Source organism: Triticum aestivum, chromosome 5B, assembly GCF_018294505.1.
Source record: "Triticum aestivum cultivar Chinese Spring chromosome 5B, IWGSC CS RefSeq v2.1, whole genome shotgun sequence".
Taxonomy (NCBI): Eukaryota; Viridiplantae; Streptophyta; class Magnoliopsida; order Poales; family Poaceae; genus Triticum; species Triticum aestivum.
The window spans coordinates 515,971,727-515,993,393 of record NC_057807.1 but is presented as its reverse complement, the minus strand read 5'-3'; the positions used below and the strand labels follow the sequence as shown (position 1 = coordinate 515,993,393).

The following is a 21,667-nucleotide window of genomic DNA, read 5'->3' as shown; positions in this document are numbered from 1 at the left end:
AGACTAAGCCGCCTCAACTTCAAAAAAGAACTAGGGTTTCTCTGCCTCCCGCCGGCGCCGCTACTAGTCTGTCTCGTTGTGGCCTTAGGGCCATGGAGGCGTGTTGGATCCTGACTCTTACTGGCAGGAGGGCTTCGTTTTTAGATGTCCCTTTGAGTTTTGTTAGAGTTTGTATTCTGCTCAGGAAGACGAGATGGCTATGGCTTCTTGAAGATGGGATAAAGTCCTTCCTGCCTAGCCCCCATCCCGGTGATGCGCCTAACATCGTCGGTGGACGTGTGTGTATCTCCGGTGGATCTGTTTTTGGTGGTCTTGCTCGGATCTATCCGTCGTTTGTCGACGCTCGTGTGCCTTCAGGTTGGATCCTGCCGATCTAGACTACTCTTCATCGGCAGCGGTTGCTGTTTGGGCGTGCTGGTCTTATGAGGCCTTAGCACTGAAGCGATGACGGCGGTGCGCATTCGGCTCCCTTCAGTACTTGTAATCGTCAATATGTGGTCTACGGATCCAAATGTAATTTTATTATTTCTGGTGTTTATTGTACTTCCATAATTGAAAATGAATATATCGTAAGTTTTTCCGCAAAGAAAATTCAATTAAGACAATGTATAATGGATAATACAAGGAGAAGAGTCTATTTTACTACTTTTATTGATTGATTCAAGAGAAAACAACTAGAGCCATCTCTTTGAAGGCAAGTGGCCGTAGACAAAAGGAATGAGACAAAAAGAAGCAACCTGGGCCCTGAGTGGGATGAGCATAAATGATGATAGTATTCAGGTCTTTGTAGCAATATTACGATGGTGATGAGACGTGTAACCATTATTATTCGGAAGTATATAGAATTAAATATGGGTGGAGTGACATTTTTGGTAGCATGCATCCCATGTGGGGGCAGTGTCCAGTAGGTTGGATGTGGTCGTTTGATTTTCATGATGTTGTTTTATTCATTGCCGACTGCTTTGTCTAGTGGATAGTTTGACCGGGCGTTGTCCCTTTGTATTCATAGTCTTCATGCCATTTGTATGCAGGCCATCTGGAGATGTTCATACTCCCTCCATTTTAAAATATAGTGCGTTCTCTATTTCCATGTTTTAATTTTGATCATAAATTTAACCAACAAAACTGACCGCAGTGGGAGCAAAAGTTATATCAATGAATTCATATTTAAAAGAAGTTTTTAATTATATAATTTTTTTCTCCCTCTGTAGTCGGTCTCTTTGGTTAAATTTATGGTTAAAATTGAACCTCAAAAAATGTGGGCGCTATATTTTGGAATGAAGGGAGTAGGTCTTTTCATCGAATTTGTGGGTGCCCTATCTAGATGTATTACCTCCTGAGACGATATAAACTACTGGAGTACGCCCACCCACTAACCGGAGTTACGGACACCCAGTACGATATAAATACTCAAACACACACATAGACGGGAGTACATGCACAAATCATAGAGTTGTCGACCTTCAAATTGACGAGTTATCACCTAAGAGCATCTTTAGCAGACCCAGTATAAAGCTGCGGCCTGTAAAATAACCGTTAAAACACGGGTCGGCGTGAAAAATGTTGCCTGATCAGACACCGCAAACGCGTCCGATCCGTAAAAATTTTTGAGAGGCGCGGCATAATTCCCGTCCCAACCCACGAAAACGCGGGTTCCCCCCTCGCCCCGTCGGCGCCCTGTATATAGCGGTAGCGGTTGGCGGGGCGGACATTTCAGCCCGAGCTTTTCCCCACCCACCCCCGCCCCTTTCCCCCATGCCCCGCGCTTCTCCCACCCCTGTCGCCGGGCCGCTGCCTACAATTCGGGCCAAACTAGCAGGCGGGGTCACGCCGGAGGGCCGCCACACGCCCGAGCTTGCCCTCCGCCACTTCCTCCTGGGTCGGCGGGTCGGAAACGAGCAGATCGGCGGCTGTTCGTCGCGGCGGCCGCTTGGCGTTTCCGGCCACTGATGGCTGCGCCAAGCCATGGATTGGTTGGGGAGCACCCCGCGCAGCCCTGACGCAGCCCCAGCGTCGCATGCAGGTACTGGTTCGCCCTGTAGCCGCCGTCGTCGATTTGCCGACAAGGATTCGGCCGGCCGGCCGCCGGGCTCAGCGCTCGCGCAGCGGCTCGCCGGCTCGCTGATGCCGCTCATATAGTGCGACGACTGCATGCGGACAGTGCTACGGCTAACTTCTAGCACACCCAAGCACCCCGGATGGGTATTTTTCAAATGCGAAAACGACGGGTATGTTGTTGTTTCCATTCAGCTTTGTCACACTATTCTTCAAATTCTTCTAGCACGCCCAAGCACCCCTACCAAATATTTGGTAAATTACTATGTATCCAATGCCGATGAAGAAAATAAAAAAGCAAAAAAATATGTTTTCATGCCTAAAATAGAAATGCAAATTACTGATTTGCGGGCCGGCGCGGGCGGCGACCAAGCAAACCCCGCAAAGCGGACTCGTAAAAAAGAATATTCTGAATACTCTCTAAAAATATTATTTTTTTCTCGAATACGCACGAGTGTGCGTATCTTATATTAAGAGAAGGAAAAGGGAAGACACCCCATCCACGGTTATGTACAACACGCCAGACAACGCATTCCACCCTCAATACATCTTACAGATTACTCGCGCTCGCTCCACCCAACTACTCCTATAAAGTTGAAACTTATGTCTTTGTGAAGCACCCCCGCTTGTTTCCAAATCCCACACTCTGAGGCGATTCGTCGTAAGGTTTGCTGCACGTCCGGCCTGATGCCCTCGAACACGATCGCGTTTCGGTGTTTCCACAACTCCCACATGACTAGGAGATGAATCGCCCGCAAGGTCTTGGCGTGCCTCCCCTCGAAGATGGGCCTTGTGCACCATGTCACTAGATCGTCCCCGTTTGAGGGCGTCATGCGTGTCATGCCAACTGCCTGACCCACCTTGGTCCACACCTCCTTCGCGAAAACGCATTGTATCATGAGATGATTGATTGTTTTGCCATCTTGATCATAGAAGGGGCATGCGTCTTGGTGCGGCAGTCCGCGTCTTGCTAGTCTATCAGATGTCCACACTCTATCCCTTAGAGCCAACCATGCGAAGAAGCGGCATCGCAGGGGCGTCTTGGACACCCATGTGTAGGTTGCCGTCGGTGAGCATTGAAGGGCCGCGAAATTGGCCGCATAAGCTGATCTTGCCGAGAACTCACCATCCTTCTCCCTTGACCACTTGAGCTGATCCGACTGCTGAGGGTCAAGTACCACGCTATGAACTTGCGGCCACACCTCAAGGAACTGGAATAGTGCCATATCATCCATGTTCGGTCCCACGTCTCGCGCTCAAGTTGCATCCTGAATAGCTTCAGCCACCATTCTCACGCCCCTCGTCCGCTTTGGCACCCTGTCATATATGATCGGTGCCAGTTCCTGCATCCTGTATCCGTTTAGCCATCTATCCTCCCAGAAGAGTGTTGTGTGTCCGTTGCCCACCATCACCTTGGTTGCCGCTTGGAACAATCCTCTTGCCTCGGTCGGCACTGAGAATTTGAATTCTGCCCATGGTCTAGACATGTCAGCTCGTTGCAACCAAAGCCACTTCGCTTGGAGTGCAACATTCATCCACCTGAGGTTCGTAACACCGAGCCCCCCTGCCCACTTGGGTCGGCATAAGGTTTCCCAAGCAACTGCGCACTTGCCACCTCCACCATCTTCATTTCCATACCATAAGAAGTTTCTGCATATTTTGATCATCGCCTTAAGCATTTTGTTGGCAAACCCATGGCCAACATGGAGTGCACAGGGATGGCACATAACACCGACTGAATAAGTAGCAATCGGCTGCTCTTTGGTAATGATCGTGCCTTCTATGACGGCAACCTTGTAGCCATCTGATCCACCATAGCCTGAAATTGTGCAGCAGTTTGCTTCATTATTGACAGTGGTAGCCCCAGATATCTACAAGGGAACGTTCCCTCCTCACATCCCAATAGCCCCGAAGCAAGGTCCATGTCCTCCGGCGAGCATCTGATCGGTAGGGCTAGGCTTTTCTGCAAGTTGATTCTGAGCCCAGACGCGTTGGCAAACAGATCCAGGATCGAGTGACACGCCCGGAGGTCCTTTTCCGTTGGCTTGAGGAAAACCATGACATCGTCCGCGTACATTGACACTCTATGACGCAACCCTGTCCTGGCCAAGGGGGAAAGCAAACCCGCGGTGGTTGCAAGTTCAAGTAGACGATGCAGGGGTTCCATGCATAAAATGAACAACATGGGTGACAGTGGGCTCCCTTGGCGCAGTCCTTGGCAATTGAATATCATTTCCCCGGGTATCCCGTTCACATTGATCTTAGTAGATGAAGTTGCGAGCAGTCGCTACCACATGGAGCGCAGACGCTACCTCGGCAAGATCCAGCCTTGGGCCATGACCGGGAGCAGAGACCACCACCGCGCGCTCCAACTCCACCTCCAGAGCGTGCAAATCTTCGTCAGCCTCGAGGAAACAGCAGTCCACCGGTTCATCCTGTGTCGGTGGCGTCTCGAGCCCCCCATCAAAAGGTGCCGAGAACTGTGGGCCGACGACGCTTTCCACCGAACCACCATGGGAGCGGACCACATCCGACCACGCCCTGTCCAGGCCGGCCGCGACCGCCGGAGGCAGGCCAGGCGGCGGTGGCGGGAGCACCGTGGGCGAGGGGATTGCCAAACGGGCGGTCCCCGACGGCGGCGGGCTTGGGGGAGGGGGAGGCAGGGGAGCCGACGACACACCCGGCCCTGAAGGCGCAAGGCGGGAGCAGCATGTGCCGGCGGCGAGTCGGAGGGGCTCCGCGGGCGAGTGCATCCACGGGAGGTGTGATTGCGGCCGCCGCATCTGACACACTTGGTGGGGTTGGTGCAGTGCCTTAAGATGTGCCCGTCGTCCTCGCCGCAATTGTAGCAGCATCCATGCAGCGAAGCAGGGAGCCGAGAACGCGAGGGGCGCGCAGAGCAGGCCCATCTGGCCAGGCGGACCCCGGATGGCCGGCGCTCCTTCCGGCCTCTGACGCGCTGCCAGGGTGCCCCTTCGGGATCTGGCGAGGGGCCATCCCGCGGCGGCGACGGCGCAACGATGATGGAGCGCAGCCTAGGGGCGGGGGCAGCGGACTGGATCTGGGGGGAACGGAGCACCCCCGAGGCAGATAGAGGGCATGAGCTGCCCGAAGACGAGCCAGAGAGCTGGACGCGGCTCGCCATGTGCCCGGAGAAGGTGGCCGCCGGCGCAAGCGTCGCTCGGGGAGGGAGAGTGCTAGGGGAGGGAGAGCTACCAGAACTTACTCCCTCTAAAAATATACAGGATCGGCATTTTACGGGATTTGCTAGAGATGCTCTGAAAATATACTCCTGTGTAAAGAAACAATAATACTACATCCACGGACATCTATGAAGAGATTTACGTAAACTCCCTAAACTAACTCTCTCTTCCCCGCAAAAAAAAACTAACTCTCTCGCCCTCCCTGATTTTTAAGGGTGAGGCCCTTCATCCCCTTAACCCCAATAATAAAGCCCCACGTTCCGCGTTACGTTAATCATGTAAAAACTTTTACATCTAGTGTTACCCTAAAAAAATATAAGAGTGTTTAGAGCATTAAAATAATGATCTAAACACTCTTATATTTCTTTATGGAGGGAGTAATTCATAATAATTTAGCAGACATATAAGGTGTTAAAACTGGAATTTCATATGTGATCGGTCGGGAATATGTCCACCCATCCTAACCTTTTTTCTGAAAAAAAAAACATGCAGGTCTATTAACCAAATTAGCAATATAAATACCTCTAGAAAATTTTAAAAATTTCTTCGAAGTCCCATGGGTCTGACCTTATTCCACCTAGATGGGCCGACGGCTCGTCGCCGCATGCCACTTTATCATTGAAGCCAGTATACCAATGTTGACCACGGACAAGAAGTAATCAAGGCCGTGATACGCCTAGGAGAGAAAGTCATCACTACCGAAGGGGAAACCCTATTTGGCGCTGCAGGCGCCCGTTATAGGCCATTTTGTTAACGGGCGCCTGCAGCGCACACCCCCTGCCACGATTTGGGCCGGCCCAGTTCCCTTATGCGTTCCTGTAAAAACTGGCGAAAAAAGGGTGGCCAGCGACGGAATCGAACCCGCGACCCCTCGGGCGTTAGCGCCACGCTCTAGGCATACGGCCATCGAACCTTTCGTACATGATTCCTTTACTTTTTTTCTCTTATTGCATTCTCACTTCGGTTTTTATTTCTTTTTCTTGTTTTTTCTTTTTTCTGATCCTTTTTTGTTTTCTTTAATGCACGCTTTTTAAAGATTCATATTTTTTTTTCTAAATTCACGAACTTTGTTTCATATTCGATGAACTTTTTTCAAAATCAATGAACTTTTTTCAAAACCATTGAATTTTTTTAAATCGTTGAACTTATTTTTCTGAAATTTTGCCAAATTTGATGAACTTTTTTTCAAATCTGATGAACTATTTTTTCAAATTGGATGAACTTTTTTCAATTTTGATGAACTTTTTTTCAAATTCGATGAACTTTTTTCAAATTTTATGAACTTTTTGCAAATTCGATGAACCTTTTGTCAAATCCGATGAACTATTTTTTCAAATTTGATGAACTTTTTCCAAATTTGATGAACTTTTTCCAAATTCGCTGAACTTTTTTCAAATTTGACAAACTTTTTTTGAAATCCAATGAACTTTTTTTCATATCCAATGAACTTCTCCAAATTTGATGAACTTTTTTTGAAATCCGTTGAACTATTTTTTTTAAATTTGATGAACTTTTTTTCAAATCCAATGTTTTTTTCAAAATTGATGATTTTTTTCAGATTCGATGAAGCTTTTCCAGTTTTGATGAACTTTTCTCAAATTTGATGAACAATTTTTTAGATGCGATGAACTTTCTTCAAATTTGATGAACTTTTAAAAAAACCAATGATTTTTTTTCAAATTTTAAAAAAACTCATGCATTTTGAAAAAAAAATCTTTGATTTTTTTTCAAATGGTGCACGTATTTAGCAAAAAAGGAAAGAAAGAAGGCGAACAAAACCGTTACATAAAAAGAGAAAAAAAGATTTTTAAAAACAGTTTGCCGAAGGGTCTGAGGTTCGCGAGCTGCAGAAAGAATAAAATGAAGCCGACGAAGAAAGTAATCATATGTCTTACCATGGCGTAGTGGTTGGTGCACCCGGAAGAGGTTCGTGAGATCTACTGTTCATGTCTTGTTACCCGCGTATAATTTTTGCAGTTTCTGGCAGAAAGGGAAAAACAAATGGGCCGGCCCATTACGCTCCCCTGGGAGCGCCAGTTTCTCTAATCGGCGCTAACAGCGCCGACTAGGAGCTCCCCTACCTAAGAGCCACAGATCCAAGAGTCAAACTTCCCGACACTAGAGTTCACGCCGACACTAGAGTTCGTACCTGCGTGATAGGATGAGGGTAGGAGGATCCAAGGGAAGCAGCCAACGTTAACGCCCCTACAAACCCTGCAAACCCTAATCTCACCGTGTGGAACAGGAATCTACGCCAACGCCGCCGCAGTGTAAGCATTACCTATTATCCTAATAGGTGGATATTTCATATGTGTTCGAAAAGATAGAGAGAATTGGTGGAATCGTTATTGTATTACCTGAGCCTCAGGCATATATATATAGGAGTACAATGATCAACTTGAAGTATAAGACAAGTCAGAACAAATCCTAGTTTATCTGTCTTTCCTAATAATCAATATACTCATCATCCCTCCGCAGTCACAACGGTAGAGACGCAGACGATGAGACTGGAGAAGAATCCGAAGGCAAGCCGACAGACAACCCCCACAGTCGTAACAGTCGATGCATCGGGGAACCATGGCTAGAGTGGCAACCGACGAGGTTGCTCAAGCAAGGCGGTAGCCCTTTGTGCCGTTGTCGAGGTAGCCGAGAGCGTAGGTGGTGTAGCCGTGGACGAGGTAGCCGTGCTAATATTGCCGTGGTCGATGTCGAGTCGGGGTGGCCGGTGTCGAGAAAGTCGCCGTGGAGCCGCGGCGCAAGGAGGCGCCAAGTTAGCATGGGCGCGGTGATGTCGAAGTAGGGGTGCGCCGGAGAGGAGATGGTGTTGTCGAGGCGTCGCGGCGGGTTTGCCAAGCCCAGGGACACGTCATGGACGAAGGCACACACCGGTGTTGCTATCACCGGGCATGCGTAAACGGACGAAGACGAAGTTGACGAAGCGCCGCACCAGGCTTGCCAGGCCCGAGGACATGTCATGGACGAAGGCACACATCGGTGTTGCCAGCACCGGACATGCGTAGACGAGGGACCTGCACGAGCTGTACGCCATGTCGAAAAAGTCGGAGGGGCCAGCAAGGAAGAACTCGACGAGGGTTGCGGCGCCAATCGGCGCAGGGCCGATGTCGCCCGCGGTTGTATGAGTAGACGAAGTGGTCGGGGTAGATGACGGCGACGCTGGCGACGGGCTGGTGCTCGACAAAGACGAAGAAGGTGGACGGGCAGCAGCGACTACGGGGGTAGCGGCGGCAGCGGCCAAAGTAGAGCGGCGGCGGTGGTCTGACGGCGGCGGCGACGGTTAGGTTAGGAGCGCGGCAGCGATGCTCGAAGTAGGCAAAGAACCCTGACAGCGTGACGAAGACCGACGCAGATGGTGGCATTCCCGCGCCAAAGGAGGCAGCACGGCGCATGCCACGGGAAGTCGACGCGCGGAGACGATGGTGGACCGTGGGCTGCGACGCTACGACCGGAAGGGGCAACGCAGTGGCGGCGGACAGGTCGGGGCGACGACGGAAAGACCTCGGGGTGGCAGAGGGGACCGCGGGCCGCGGCGCTACGGCCCGAAGGGGCAGCGCAGCGGTGAAACTCGGGTCGGTGCAATCGCGGGAAAGGTCTCGGGACGGCGGCGTGAACCGCGTGTCACGTTCGCTACGGCCCGATGAGGCGACGCAGTGGCGGCGCGAGGATTGGTGCAGCCACAGAACGGCTTGGAGCGGACGGCCTCGGGGCGGCGGGGGACCGCGAGCCGCGACACTACTGCCTGAAGGGGCGACGCAGCGGTGACGCGGGTCGGTGCAGCCGGGAAAAGAATCATGGGACGACGCAGCGGCATCCTATTGCTCGATCAGTGTAGATGTGCGCATACTTGAAGATGATACGCTCATGTGCAGTTGATCAGACCGAACATGTGACGAGGACGGAGTGGACCGCGTGCTTTTCGAGTGATCAAGTCGATTGCTCGCGGGATTGAAGTAGCTGCTCGGCGTGAGTACGGCCAGACCAAGAATCGCCGTGGTGCGATGCATGCATGCACATAAACACACCAACACGTGATGCACGAAGACCTGCACACGGCATGCACCAACGGGGTGGATGGGCGTAGTCCTGTTGCAGCACACCACGCCCGCGCGGGGGACGTGTACGACGGCGCGACGAGCGGCACGCCGCATCAGCACAGAGATGCATGCGTCGAAGCCGGGTGCGGTGCAGCAACTATTCCAAATCCGATGTCAAAGTAGAGGCACGATCGGATCGACGGTAATGGCGGGCGACGCAAACCGATTTTAGATCGAAAAACCAAAACCAAAAAGGCCGATCAAGACGAACGGCGAGAGAGAAAAAAACCGGAGCAATGACTCGGGAAAAAGACTCTCTAGGGCAGCCGGTCAACACGACCGGCGGACGAACCCTAGGTACGGGCGGTGCGGCCCCGGCGGCGGTGGTGAAGCCGATCTCCCGGGACGGCGTGCGGAGCGGAAGCGACAGACGGCTAGGGTTTAGAACCTGGAAACTGATACCATGTTAGAAGGGATGGAAAGGATTGATGGAATCGTTGCTAGATTGATTGAGCCTCATGGGCATATATATATATATATATATATATATATATATATATATATATATATATATATACACACACACACACACACACGAGTACAATGATCAATTTGAAGTACTCCCCCCGTCCCAAAATTCTTGTCTTAGATTTGTCTACATGTGGATGTATCTATTCACATTTTAGTGTTGGATACATCTATGCATAGATAAATCTAAGACAAAGATTTTAAGACGAAGGAAGTATAAGACAAGGCAGAACAAATCATAATCTATCTCGTCTTTTCTAATAATCAATATACTCAACAATATGGAGTGCAATCCTTCTAATTAATGCGGTGCAACTTGTGATCACCAAACCTGCGCACATCTATTATTTTTAACAAGAAAACGACAAGAGTTTCCATATGTGCACACACGTTTTGTACTAGCTTCTTCTATAAATAGAGATCCCGGCTTGCATCTCACTACATCTCCATACATGCAGCACACATCTCTTCCTATAATGGCATTCTCGTTCCTGCCCGAACTAGTCATCTCCATAGTTGTGGTACATGTAGTTATTGTATGTTTCTACTACATAAAGTCTAGTAAGAACCCATTGTTGCCCGTGAGCTGGCCAGTAGTAGGCATCCTCCCTTCCCTGGTCGTCAACCTACACAGATTGCATCACTACATCTCCTTTGACCTCCTAACACCATCTGGTCACAGCCTAAAGGTTGCCATAGCCAGCATACGGATGTTCATAACCTGCGACCCAACAAATATCCAATACATCTTTAGCTCGAACCACACAAACTATCCCAAGGGCGAGGATTATGCCGAAATCTTTGACATGACGAGGGGCTCTCTCTTCAGCGCCGATGGTGAGTCATCCCGACGGGAGCGTGCCAACTTTCAGAGTGTGTTGAGCAACCCGTTGTTGGTTGGGTTGATGACTAAGTGTTGTCACGACAAGGTGGAGAAGAGTCTCCTACCCTTCATGGCCCACATGGTGAGAACCAATACTCATGTTGACATGAATGATATGTTGATGAGGCTTGTGTTCGACATGTATGCCACAACCATCTTCAGCGTGGACCCCACTTGCCTGTCCCTCGACATGCCGCCGGTACACGTCGCGAACGCGATGGACACGGTCATGGAGGTGGGCTTTGTCCGTCACATTGTGCCGGCATTTTTTTGGAAGGTGATGAGGAGCCTGAACATCGGTCCGGAGAGGAAGCTCGCCGCCGCGCAAGCGGTTCTTCGCTGCTTCATCACGGACATGATGACGGAGAGGAGGAAGAAGGGCCATATTATTGGTCAAGAAGTACCCATTGATGTTTTGTCTAACTATGTCAATGACCAGAACTACAATGATGATTTACTACAGGCGACCCTCATTACCTATATGATTGCTGGGAGGGACACGATTGGCACTACCTTGCCATGGATTGTCTACAACCTCGCCAAGAACCCGCACATCGTGTCAAGCATTCACAACGAACTAGCACCCATCATGTCCTGCAAAGTAGCCATTGCTGGCGCTGGCATGATGATGATATTTGAGCCAGAAGAGGTCAGACCCGTAGTCTACCTGCAAGCCACCTTGTTGGAGACACTCAGGTTGTACCCGCCGATCCCTATCGAGCGCAGGTCGGTGGTATCCACTGATGTGATGCCGAGTGGCCATGTTGTTTGTGCTGAGGACATCATCCTCGTCTCTATCTACTCTGTCGGTAGAATGGAGTCTGTTTGGGGGTCCGACTGTCGGGAGTATAGGCCTGAGAGGTGGCTCTCTGAGGATGGACGTCAACTGCGATACATACCCTCGAACAAGTTTCCAGCATTTAACACAGGGGCAAGGTTGTGCCTTGGCAAGGACATTGCAATCATGCAGATGAAGATCATCATCGCTGCTATTGTGTGGAACTTTGATGTGAAAATGGTTGATGGACAAGCCATCGACACGAAGTTGTCATGTCTTCTACAAATGAAGAATGGGCTTAAGGTGAACCTGAGTAAAGTACAAATGTAAGGGTATATGTATATATGTGTCGCTATATATGAATAAAGGAAAGTCATCATCCCTTAATATGTGTTGGGCAAATCCTACTTAACATGAATTATAATATTCACACATATTTACTCCTGGAATGCAAACATAAATATCAAGATGTAGTGTTTTTAATGATTTATTTATTTACCCCTCATTGATAAATATCCCTGTGGTGCAGTCACATGCACATGAAAAACACGTTACGGGGAAATGTCATGTGACTTATGCCAAAAAGGTTAGGGTGCTTGTATTCTACGCTACTCTCGTCCCACCGAGGGGATGTTTTATAAAATATCATGGTCCCTTATGTAATTAAAAAAATTGTAGTTCATTCTACCAAGTTTGGTGGTTCACTCTGTAAGAAGAAGAAATTAGGAAAACCCGTGAAGTTCACCACTCACGTCCCTCATAGTCCAAACTCGTGTTACACGCAACTTCGAAAAATGTACATAAGAAGAACCGCCAAAATGCAGGGTAGTCGAGAAGTTCACTCTGATATTGGAGAGGCTGACAAAATGTTACAAAAAAGGTCAATTTTCTCCAAGCAAGTCACTTTTTCCTGCTGAAATTCACTTCCATATGGGAGGGGGAGTGAGAGTCATCTGAACGCACCCCAGCCACGTGAAAATAAGTTCTGTTCCACTCGATGGGTGTCACATGGTTTTTAAAACTGCTCTTTTTTTGCGAAAATGATTCAGATCTATTACCAAAGTTCATCGGAAGTACAAAGGACCTCAAACATAATAAAATTTACATCGAGATTCCGAGACCACCGAACAACCACTACCGCCGTCAGAACGAGATGCCGCTGCGCCGCTGTCGCCGCTCCCCTACCGGAGCTGGCTTGACCTTGTCAATGACAGCCGAGAACTCTTCGTGCACGTGCCCCTAAGGACCAACACCCTGAAGCCGCAGTCATTGTCGATGAACCCCTGAATAGATCTGAAACAACTGACACCAAATCTTGCCACATGACGAGAAACCCTAACCTCACCGTCCAAAGGAGACGACAGGAATCTACGCAGGAGCTCCGTCGAATACGTCTAGATGAACGAACTCGAAGAGGATCGGAGCCCCGAAGACAAACTCAAAGAAGAAGCGCCACCATCCGTCCGAGTGCCGCACCTGCGAGGACTAAACATCCTAACCTAAACTACTAACAAGAGCAGAGGCATCGGGATTCCCCTCCCTGCCACCGGTCACCGAAGCGGCGGGCAGAGGGGAGGCGAATCCACGGGCTCGCCGGTGAAGCTTGGAGGGCCCTAGCCGTCAAGGATGGGGGGGGGGGGGAGTGAGAAACCCTAGATGGGTTCTCAACAGTCTGCTCTTAAACCGTAACAAATCTGGAAAAGTGTTCGACACAGAAAAAATGCAAATAATCGATATATTTCCAACTGTGTACTATTTGTGGTATTCCGACAAACAGTTTGAAATTATCATGCCAACCAGGGTACTGACCCACCGGGAGGGTTCTCTGCAGTTCAAAATTATCTATTATTCAACCGGTCATAGAATAGACGAAAGGTGCTCCTAGTTAGTACACCACCCACTCTAGGTGTGAGCCACTTCGGCACTTCCCTTGACGCACAACCAATGCTCATCGAGCAAAACTTTTTTGCAACCCATATGTGGGTTCTATGAATCATTTTAAGAGAATACAAATCGGATAGGAGGTGTGCATTGCTAGGTCTCTTACAACGGTATATGACTCCCATCGTCAGTCTAAACAATCAATGTAGATTAATTTCAGATTCAATGGATTAGGTCTGATTCATATTTCAAAATTAATGTGGTGCCTCGAAAGGGGCTTCCAAACGGATGCCACTGACTCTTAAGTCTGAGCCCATATAATTTTAATGTTGACCGTAACAAAAGATACATCAAGAAAAATTATATTTCACTACTTCCTCTGTTTACTATTATAAGATGTTTTAACTTCTTTCTGAATCAGATATATTTGAACACGTTTTAGTGGATGTCCGTATGAAGTCCATACTGAAATATTCAAAACGTCTTATAATAATGAAGAAAGGGAGTACTTTTAAAGAGGTTCAAGACAAAACACGTAGAACCACATATTTGAAGGCAGGTAGCTGCTGGAAGGATGGAATTGATCTGATGGGCCCGCTGTATGTGGTTACCATGGCCGAAAGCGAGTTGGCTGCGCCTGAGCCAGACGAGCATAAATACAGATAGCAGCCAGATCTTCGTTGTTAAAGTTTAACGGTGACGAGAGGTGTAATCATTATTATTCAAAAATATATTGGACTTTCTATGGGTGGAATAATATTGCTACTTGCATCCACATTTTTTATCATTGATTGCAGTTGTTTGTAGATAGCTTACCAAGCTGACCACTTGGTTACTTGCATCCACATTTGATCGCGGTATCCAATTGATTAGATGAGATCGACCACTTTTGAGGACGTGGTTTTCATATTGCCGACTACTTGGATGTTGTAGTTTGTCAGGTTGATGATTTGGGTGTCTTGTCAGGCGTCGTCACTTTGTACGTCTTGCCATTGCACTATACGTGGGCCTTCCGGAGATGTTCATAGGTCTTTGCCACCGGACTTCTATGTCGGCTATCTGAAGATATTTCATCACGAGTACAATGAGTTATTTTACGGTGCGGCAAGTAAACTATAGATTCGCACGTCCAAACTCGGCCATTATATTATAATAATAATGCATGAAAATCACTTGCACACACATCTTGAGCACAAAGAAAATACACATTAAAGCTATCTATACTTACCAGCAAAAGAAAAACCATCTATTCTGATATACTCCCTCCGTCCGAAAATACTTGTCGGAGAAATGCATAAAAATGAATGTATCTAAAACTAAAATATGTATTTCCGGACGAAGGGAGTATTCGTAGCAACCCTTTCGAGTGTGCGCCCTCGGACTTACAGGTGATTTACGGCCTGGTTGGGCTGTGCTGTGACGCCGGACAGGAGTGGAGGGGGTTGTGCAGTCAGGGCGACCAGGTCGTCATGGCCAGAAGCTGAGAAGGGGATCTAGCTAGAAGAGTCAAGGTTGTGTGTGGAGCGACCCAGACAACTTGGGGTGTTGGGGCTACTGTAGCTGCTCCCTGCAACTACTCAATAATCTCATACTGTGAGGATATATATATAAGCTCGCCTACCCATGCATTGAAGACAAATGCCACTACGTGGAATAATCTCATACTGTGAGGATATATATATAAGCTCGCCTACCCATGCATTGAAGACAAATGCCACTACGTGGAACAAAGCCATATGACAGCAAATCGATTTTCATTTGTCCATTACTCCACCGCGCGTGAACAAACCAATATATATATGTATTTTTTTTCCTTAGTTAAACTGTGTAAAATTTGATTAAGTTCCTAGAAAAACCATTAACAGCTAGTACACATAATATACATCTATATCTTGTTATGTACTCCCTCCGTTCGGAATTACTTGTCTAAAAAATGGATGTATCTACAACTAAAATACATCTAGATACATTCATTTCTTGGACGAGTAATTTCGAACGGAGGAAGTATTTAATTATACTATAGTTTCTTTTGGTATTGTAGTTGTCGACCTTTTTTTATAGAAGTAGCCAAACTTTACGCTGTTTGACTTCAACCAAAATTTCCTTTAAGCATGGAAGAAGTGGTATATACATAGACCATAGTCCTTAGTGATGCCATGGGGGTTGCCTACATCTCGATAATACCAGATGCAGGGGGTTGATGCGTAGGAGGAGCTCGTCCAGGTAGTACTTGCTATTGGCTTATGTTGTGAGCCTCCTCGGTAATTTCCTTGATGCATCACCAAGGCTCATCAATCGAAAGTTTTCTAGCAACAATTCATGGATTGTACAGAGTTATTTTCAAGAGAAGAGACAAACTGGAGTCATGAATTGTGAGGAATCTTACAGCATATATGATTTCCATTGTAAATCTGAATGGCCTACATAGATTTACTTTAAAATTCAATGGATTTGTAAAAATAATGTATTGTCTCGAAAGGTACTTTTTTATAACCTCTCAGAAGATGCTTCTAATTAGTATGCCACCGGATCTTGGTATGAACCTCATCAGGACTTCCCTTGACACACGACCAAGGCTCATCAAGTGGATTTGTTTTTTTGCAAGACATCCATGGGTTGTACAAAATTAACATGGTGGCTAAAAAGGTGCTTCCAATAGTAAATATAAGTATAAGGCGGGCCAGTTACTAATCTGTTACAAAATACATATGGCTGGCTTGCGAGTACTTTGGGAAATATCAATTTCTTTGGTGCAACGGAGGTTGCTCAAAAGCTTAGCATGGATCATTTATTTAACGGCCCTGAAAGTTTTGCATGAACCATTTATTTAACCACCCTAAAAGCTTTGCATAGACCATTTTGTTTGGCCATTGGAGAGCAAGATGAGGGACGATATTAGTCTCACATTGACATCATGCGGCAATCTTTCAAGATTAGTGCAGCTTGGTGGCTGCTGGTTTTCAAGCTCCAAGAGTTTTTGTTGATCGCTCGTGTATATTATAAAAATAGTATAAGCAACTATATATATTCAATATCATATGATTTTCTCTTTGTTACCTTCAGTATCAAATATATGTAAATTATTTTTTTCATACAGATGATATAATGAAAAATACCTTTCGCCACTCATCAGCTGGGTAGTTCATCAGCTGGGTAGTCAATTGACTACCCAGCTTTTTGATGAAACTAGCGTATGCTTGCAAAAATATTGATTTTTTTGTTTACATTTATATACTTGACTACACAATTTGAAAATGACTACACAAGACTGCAGTTCTGGCACCGTCACTGAAAAATACCACAAGAAGAGTATTTTACTAATTTTCTTAAGCGGTTCAAGTGAAACACACGTAAGGCCACAGAGGAAAGGAAGGAACTTTTCTAGATGGGCACACCATATGTGGTTGCCTCAGCCTGAGTGGGACGAGCATAAATGAGGATAGCAGTTGGCTTTCATTATTACTACGATGGAGACGAGAGGTGTGGTCGTTATTATTTGGAAATATCTGAATTTTTTATTTGTGGGATAATATTTGTGGTTGCATCCGCATATGGTGGCAGTGTCTAGTTGGTTGAACATGGTCGATCAATTTTGAAGGACGTCTTTTTTCAGTACCGACTACTTGAATTTTGTTCTTTTTCTAGTGGGTGACATCGTTGTTTGTCGGGTGGGTGGGTTGGTTGTCTCGCAGGTGAACGTCCCTGCTTTGTGTTCATAGTTTTCTTGCCATTGTCCTCATGAGTGAGCTGTCTGGAGATGTTCACAGGTCTTCCCATCGGACTTGTATGTAGGTTGTCTGAATATATTAATTCTTGAGTAGTACCCCCAACTAAACATAGACCGTTAATTCATTCTTATCAGTCGAATATATACTGCTCCCATAGCCAGTAGTATTAGTTGCCATCACAAAGGAAACCTGAGCAGTAACGAGCCCATTACGCCTTGCTTGGTTGCATTGGGTTTGATGGAGATTAAACGAACAAGCCCTTAGGGGCAAAACTGAAAGTGTAGGAAATAAATCCCTTAATTCCTGAGTAAAATTATAAGGTGATCAACTTTTTCATGCCTTGCCGACAAACTAGGCTTGTATCATCGTCCCCAATTGGTCACCTCTGACAGGTGGGGTGGGATGCAGGATCGTGGCGCACTAACGGAAATTGGCTTGCGCAACGTGTCCGCGCCGTGGTAAGACTTAGAGCAACTTCAGCAGACCCCGCAAAATCCCAACCCGCAAAATGCGTTTGCAGTTTGACGCAGATCTCGTTTACGGGTCAAAAACGTGCACAACCGAACAGAAACCATATATGAAACTGCATAATTTAAAAGAAAGTTTCGCTGGAGAAATTACAACCGTAGTAGTTCATCACATACTACATATACTATATGATCAAACACTAATTCATACAAACACTAGTTCATACTACATACTACATTCACTACTAGTACTAAGGGGGTGTGGATCTCACGGGCGAGCTCGCGGCCATGGACGACGCGGTGGAGGAGCTCAATCCTCCTCGTCGGAGCTGCTGAGGTCGATGTACTTCTGCTTCTGCTCCTCGTTGATGCGCCGCCACTCGTCGTCCTTCTCCTTGGCGAGAAGGTTCGCCGCGACCGCCTGCTGGAACACAAGGTTGTTGAGCTCCTCCTGGTGGCGCCAGCGCTCTGCCTCCTCGCGCAAGCTGCGTTCGGCAATGGCGGCCGCGACTGCGTCGTCATCGGCGACGAAGTCCTCGGGCCCGACGACACAGTGGCGCACAATCTCCTCGGGTTCCTGCTTGACGGAGACGACCTCGATCTCCTCCGGCTCCTCCGATCACTCCCTCTTCACGGGGAGAAGGCTCGCGCCGGAAGAGGAAGAGCTCACGGCGTGGGAAGATCTCGCGCCGGAGGACGAGCCCGCAGCGGAGGAGGGCGTACGCCCGTGCCGACGGTCGTATTCCTCCGTCTCGTGGATGCGGAAGCTCGCCGGCGGCGAGAGGCCCCGGTTCGTCCACTTCCTCGACCCGTGCTTCCTCGCGCCGTCCGAGCGGACACGCCGCTCACGCTCGGGGTCGCCGCCGCCGCTGGATCTACTTCCGGAGCCGCCGCCGAAGCTCCACATGCGGCCCCACATGGCGGCTGGAGGCGGAATGCGGCTCACCGGTGGCGAGAAATGTGAGGACTGAGGTGGGGAATTACAGAGAGATGCGGCGGCGGGGGGTTAGAGTTCGACCCGCAAATGCACCGCAAACCCGTAGATATACTGGTGGGGGGGTGCGGTTTGCGGGCCGCGGTAAAAAAATTTACGTGCCGAGCAAGTATACGGGCTCTGTTCTGATCACAAAATTGGGCCGAACTCGTATACTCGCCGGAATTTTGCGGGTTTGTCACTTTTGCAGGGTCTGTTAGAGTTGCTCTTAGTAGATACAGCTGGAGTTCCAGTGAGTTGAGACGTTTCATACATTATGTCCGCATGTACACCAAACTCACAGCATGGAAACTTTGACTTTGTTCGAATGAACTATTTCTTTTGAAGTCAAGAGATATGCTTTGCCCTGAATTTTTTTGATACACTTCATCTTGCATGGCGGTCGTAGTGTTCTGTTCGTTCCATTGGTGGTCGCTGGACGAGCAGTAGTAGTATCCTAACTTCCTAATCATTTACATGATCAAACAAGTGCCTAGCGTGCATGTATTCACTGTCTAAGCATATTACCGAAAAAGGCTCTCGCCCCGCTTTATATATAAAGCACGATCACAGCAATCCAGTACAAACACACACCACCACAACACACGCATACACCCAAGGCAAGATATATAGGCGCTGAGCGCGGCAACACCACTCCTAGCACTACCACCGCGGAGAGATGAAGCCGCATATGACGAACCGTGGGCTCCAAGGCGGCGCCTTCAGGAAGGATACGACACCGGAGCGCCGCCACCGCCCAATCCGAGGATCAGAGTTCCCCCCGGAGCCGCACGACGGGCAATGAGAGCCGCGACGACGCCTTCAAGAAGGGAACGAGCTTCGCCGCCACCGGTCCGTCCGAAGTTAGAACAGGTTTTCACCCCGGCCAAAACTCACCGTCGCCGAACGCCACACCCCGGCAACCATGCCGCCCACACGGCCATGGCCACCGGGCAGCACCAAGCCACGGCCTCCGCCCGAGAGACCGCACAACCACCACCAGGGCCGCCGCCTCGGCATCCAAGACATTGACACCACCTCACCCGAGATCTGCCGCTATCCCAACCAAAGAGACGAGCGGAAAGATCCCACCTTTCGCACCACTGGCCGACCCCCAGCGCCGAGACCCCGTAGGCCGGCCACCTGACCTCCATCGACCCGTCCTGCAGCACCGGGCACGAGGCGAGCTCGATCCCGCAACACCGTGTGCGAGACGAGGTCAGTCCTGCTGCACCGTGCGCGAGACGAGCTTAGTCCTGCGACACTGTGCACGAGACGGGCTCGAACCTGCGCATCGGGCGCGAGACGAGCGATGGACCGCAGCTGGGGGATGGTCAATCCTTCGACGAAGATAGTGGCCGGGAGCCGATGATATGGATCGAAGGTCAAACCGAGCCGCTTACAAACGGGCCGACGCCGAAAAAACCAGCCGCTGCCGTAGCCGACCCGCCGAGCTGCCGTGATGCCAGCTCGACGAATGGAAGCCGCCATACCAGATGGCCTTGCCGCCTCGCCGCCGCCGTCCATAGCCGGAGCAAACAGCCATGCCGGGCCGATGCCCCAACCCGCGCCGCCCGTCGGAAACCGCCAGATCCAGCCGGCACGCACCACCACCACCGCCACCAAGCCACCATTGCGCTGGTCACCACGCCGTCAGCAGCCGCCGCTCGACGCCCAGGAGCGCCCGGCCGGGCCGTCCACAGCCCTCGCCGCAGGAGCCCCCACGCGCCGGATCCGCGCTGCCACGTCTCGGCCCCGCACGACCCACCACCATCTGCGCCGCCCGCCACGCGACCACCACCCAGCACCGACCAATGCGCCAGCTCGACGTCGCACCGTGGTGCCCGGCGCCCGTGCCGCGCCCCAGCCGAAGAGGAAGACCCGCACCGCTCCTCTGCCAGCGGGGGAACCAGAAGGCCCCGCCGCCGCCGGCCCAGGGGAGCTTTGCACGGCCAGGCCCTCTGGCGGCGGCGGGAGAGGAGGAGGGAGGGGGAGGGGACTTGGGGGCGCCGTGCCGGAAGCCCTCCCCGCCGCTGCACGGGGGTGGCGCGGGAGGGGGAGGGTGGGTTGGGGCAGCAGGATGTGTTTTCAAAGGTAGTTAATTATGGACCATTGTCGTGTAAGCGTATTGCGTGAGAGCGAGGGCGAGTGGAGAAACTGCGGCTATGGCTACGACATACTAGGGATAACTGGATGTGCTACGAGCTTAGTGTGCGGCGATGGTGCTGAGCGACGAGCACACCGATGCTATTGACGAGCACGGCGGCTGCTTCGTGCGGTGTAATTTGGACTAGGTCGTGCATATGACACCAATCTATGATATTATCTTAATAGTGTAAAGTAACTTAGAAGTAGTATCATATCACTTTGTAGATGATTGTATTTATTAGATTGTAGACTCATTTTGCTTTTGGTAGCATTATGTTACAGTAATATATAATGTTACTTCAAACACCTCTCTCCTTATTAACTACATGTTGATACGTCTCCAATGTATCTATAATTTTTTATTGTTCCATGCTATTATATTATCTGTTTTGGATATTTAATGGGCTTTAATATGCTCTTTTATATTATTTTTGGGACTAACCTATTAACCGGAGGCCCAGTGCCAATTTCTGTTTTTTTGCCTATTTTAGAGTTTTGCAGAAAAGGAATACCAAATGAAGTCCAAACGGAATGAATCCTTCGTGATGATCTTTCTTGGACCGAAAGCAAACTAGAAGACTCGGAGTTGAAGTTAGAGATGCAACGAGGCGTCCACGAGGTAGGAGGGCGCGCCCAGGGGGTAGGCGCGCCCCCACCCTCGTGGGCCCCTCGTAGCCCCACCGACCTACTTCTTTCGCCTATATATACTCTTGTACCCTAAAAACATCAGGGGAGCCACGAAACCACTTTTCCACCGCCGCAACCTTTTGTACCCGTGAGATCCCATCTTGGGGCCTTTTTCGGCGATCTGCCGGCGGGGGAATCAATCACGGAGGGCTTCTACATCAACACCATTGCCTCTCCGATGAAGCGGTGAGTAGTTTACCACAGACCTTCGGGTCCATAGTTATTAGCTAGATGACTTCTTCTCTCTCTTTGATTCTCAATACAGAGTTCTCCTCAATGTTCTT

The 21,667-nt window shown here is 49.2% G+C and overlaps 1 protein-coding gene across 1 annotated transcript; it reads left to right on the top strand.

The window, feature by feature from the left end:
• Nucleotides 1–10,302: 10,302 nt before the first annotated feature.
• LOC123116688 (noroxomaritidine synthase 2-like) lies at nt 10,303–11,829 on the top strand. The gene has a single exon (XM_044537616.1). It carries the CDS (start codon nt 10,315–10,317, stop codon nt 11,827–11,829), a length of 1,515 nt encoding a protein of 504 aa, XP_044393551.1. The 5' UTR covers nt 10,303–10,314.
• The last annotated feature ends 9,838 nt before the right edge of the window (nt 11,830–21,667 follow it).

Bases quoted from the DNA above. Each gene is read 5' to 3' on its own strand.
- LOC123116688 (XM_044537616.1), top strand. From the start codon at position 10,315: ATGGCATTCTCGTTCCTGCCCGAACTAGTCATCTCCATAGTTGTGGTA.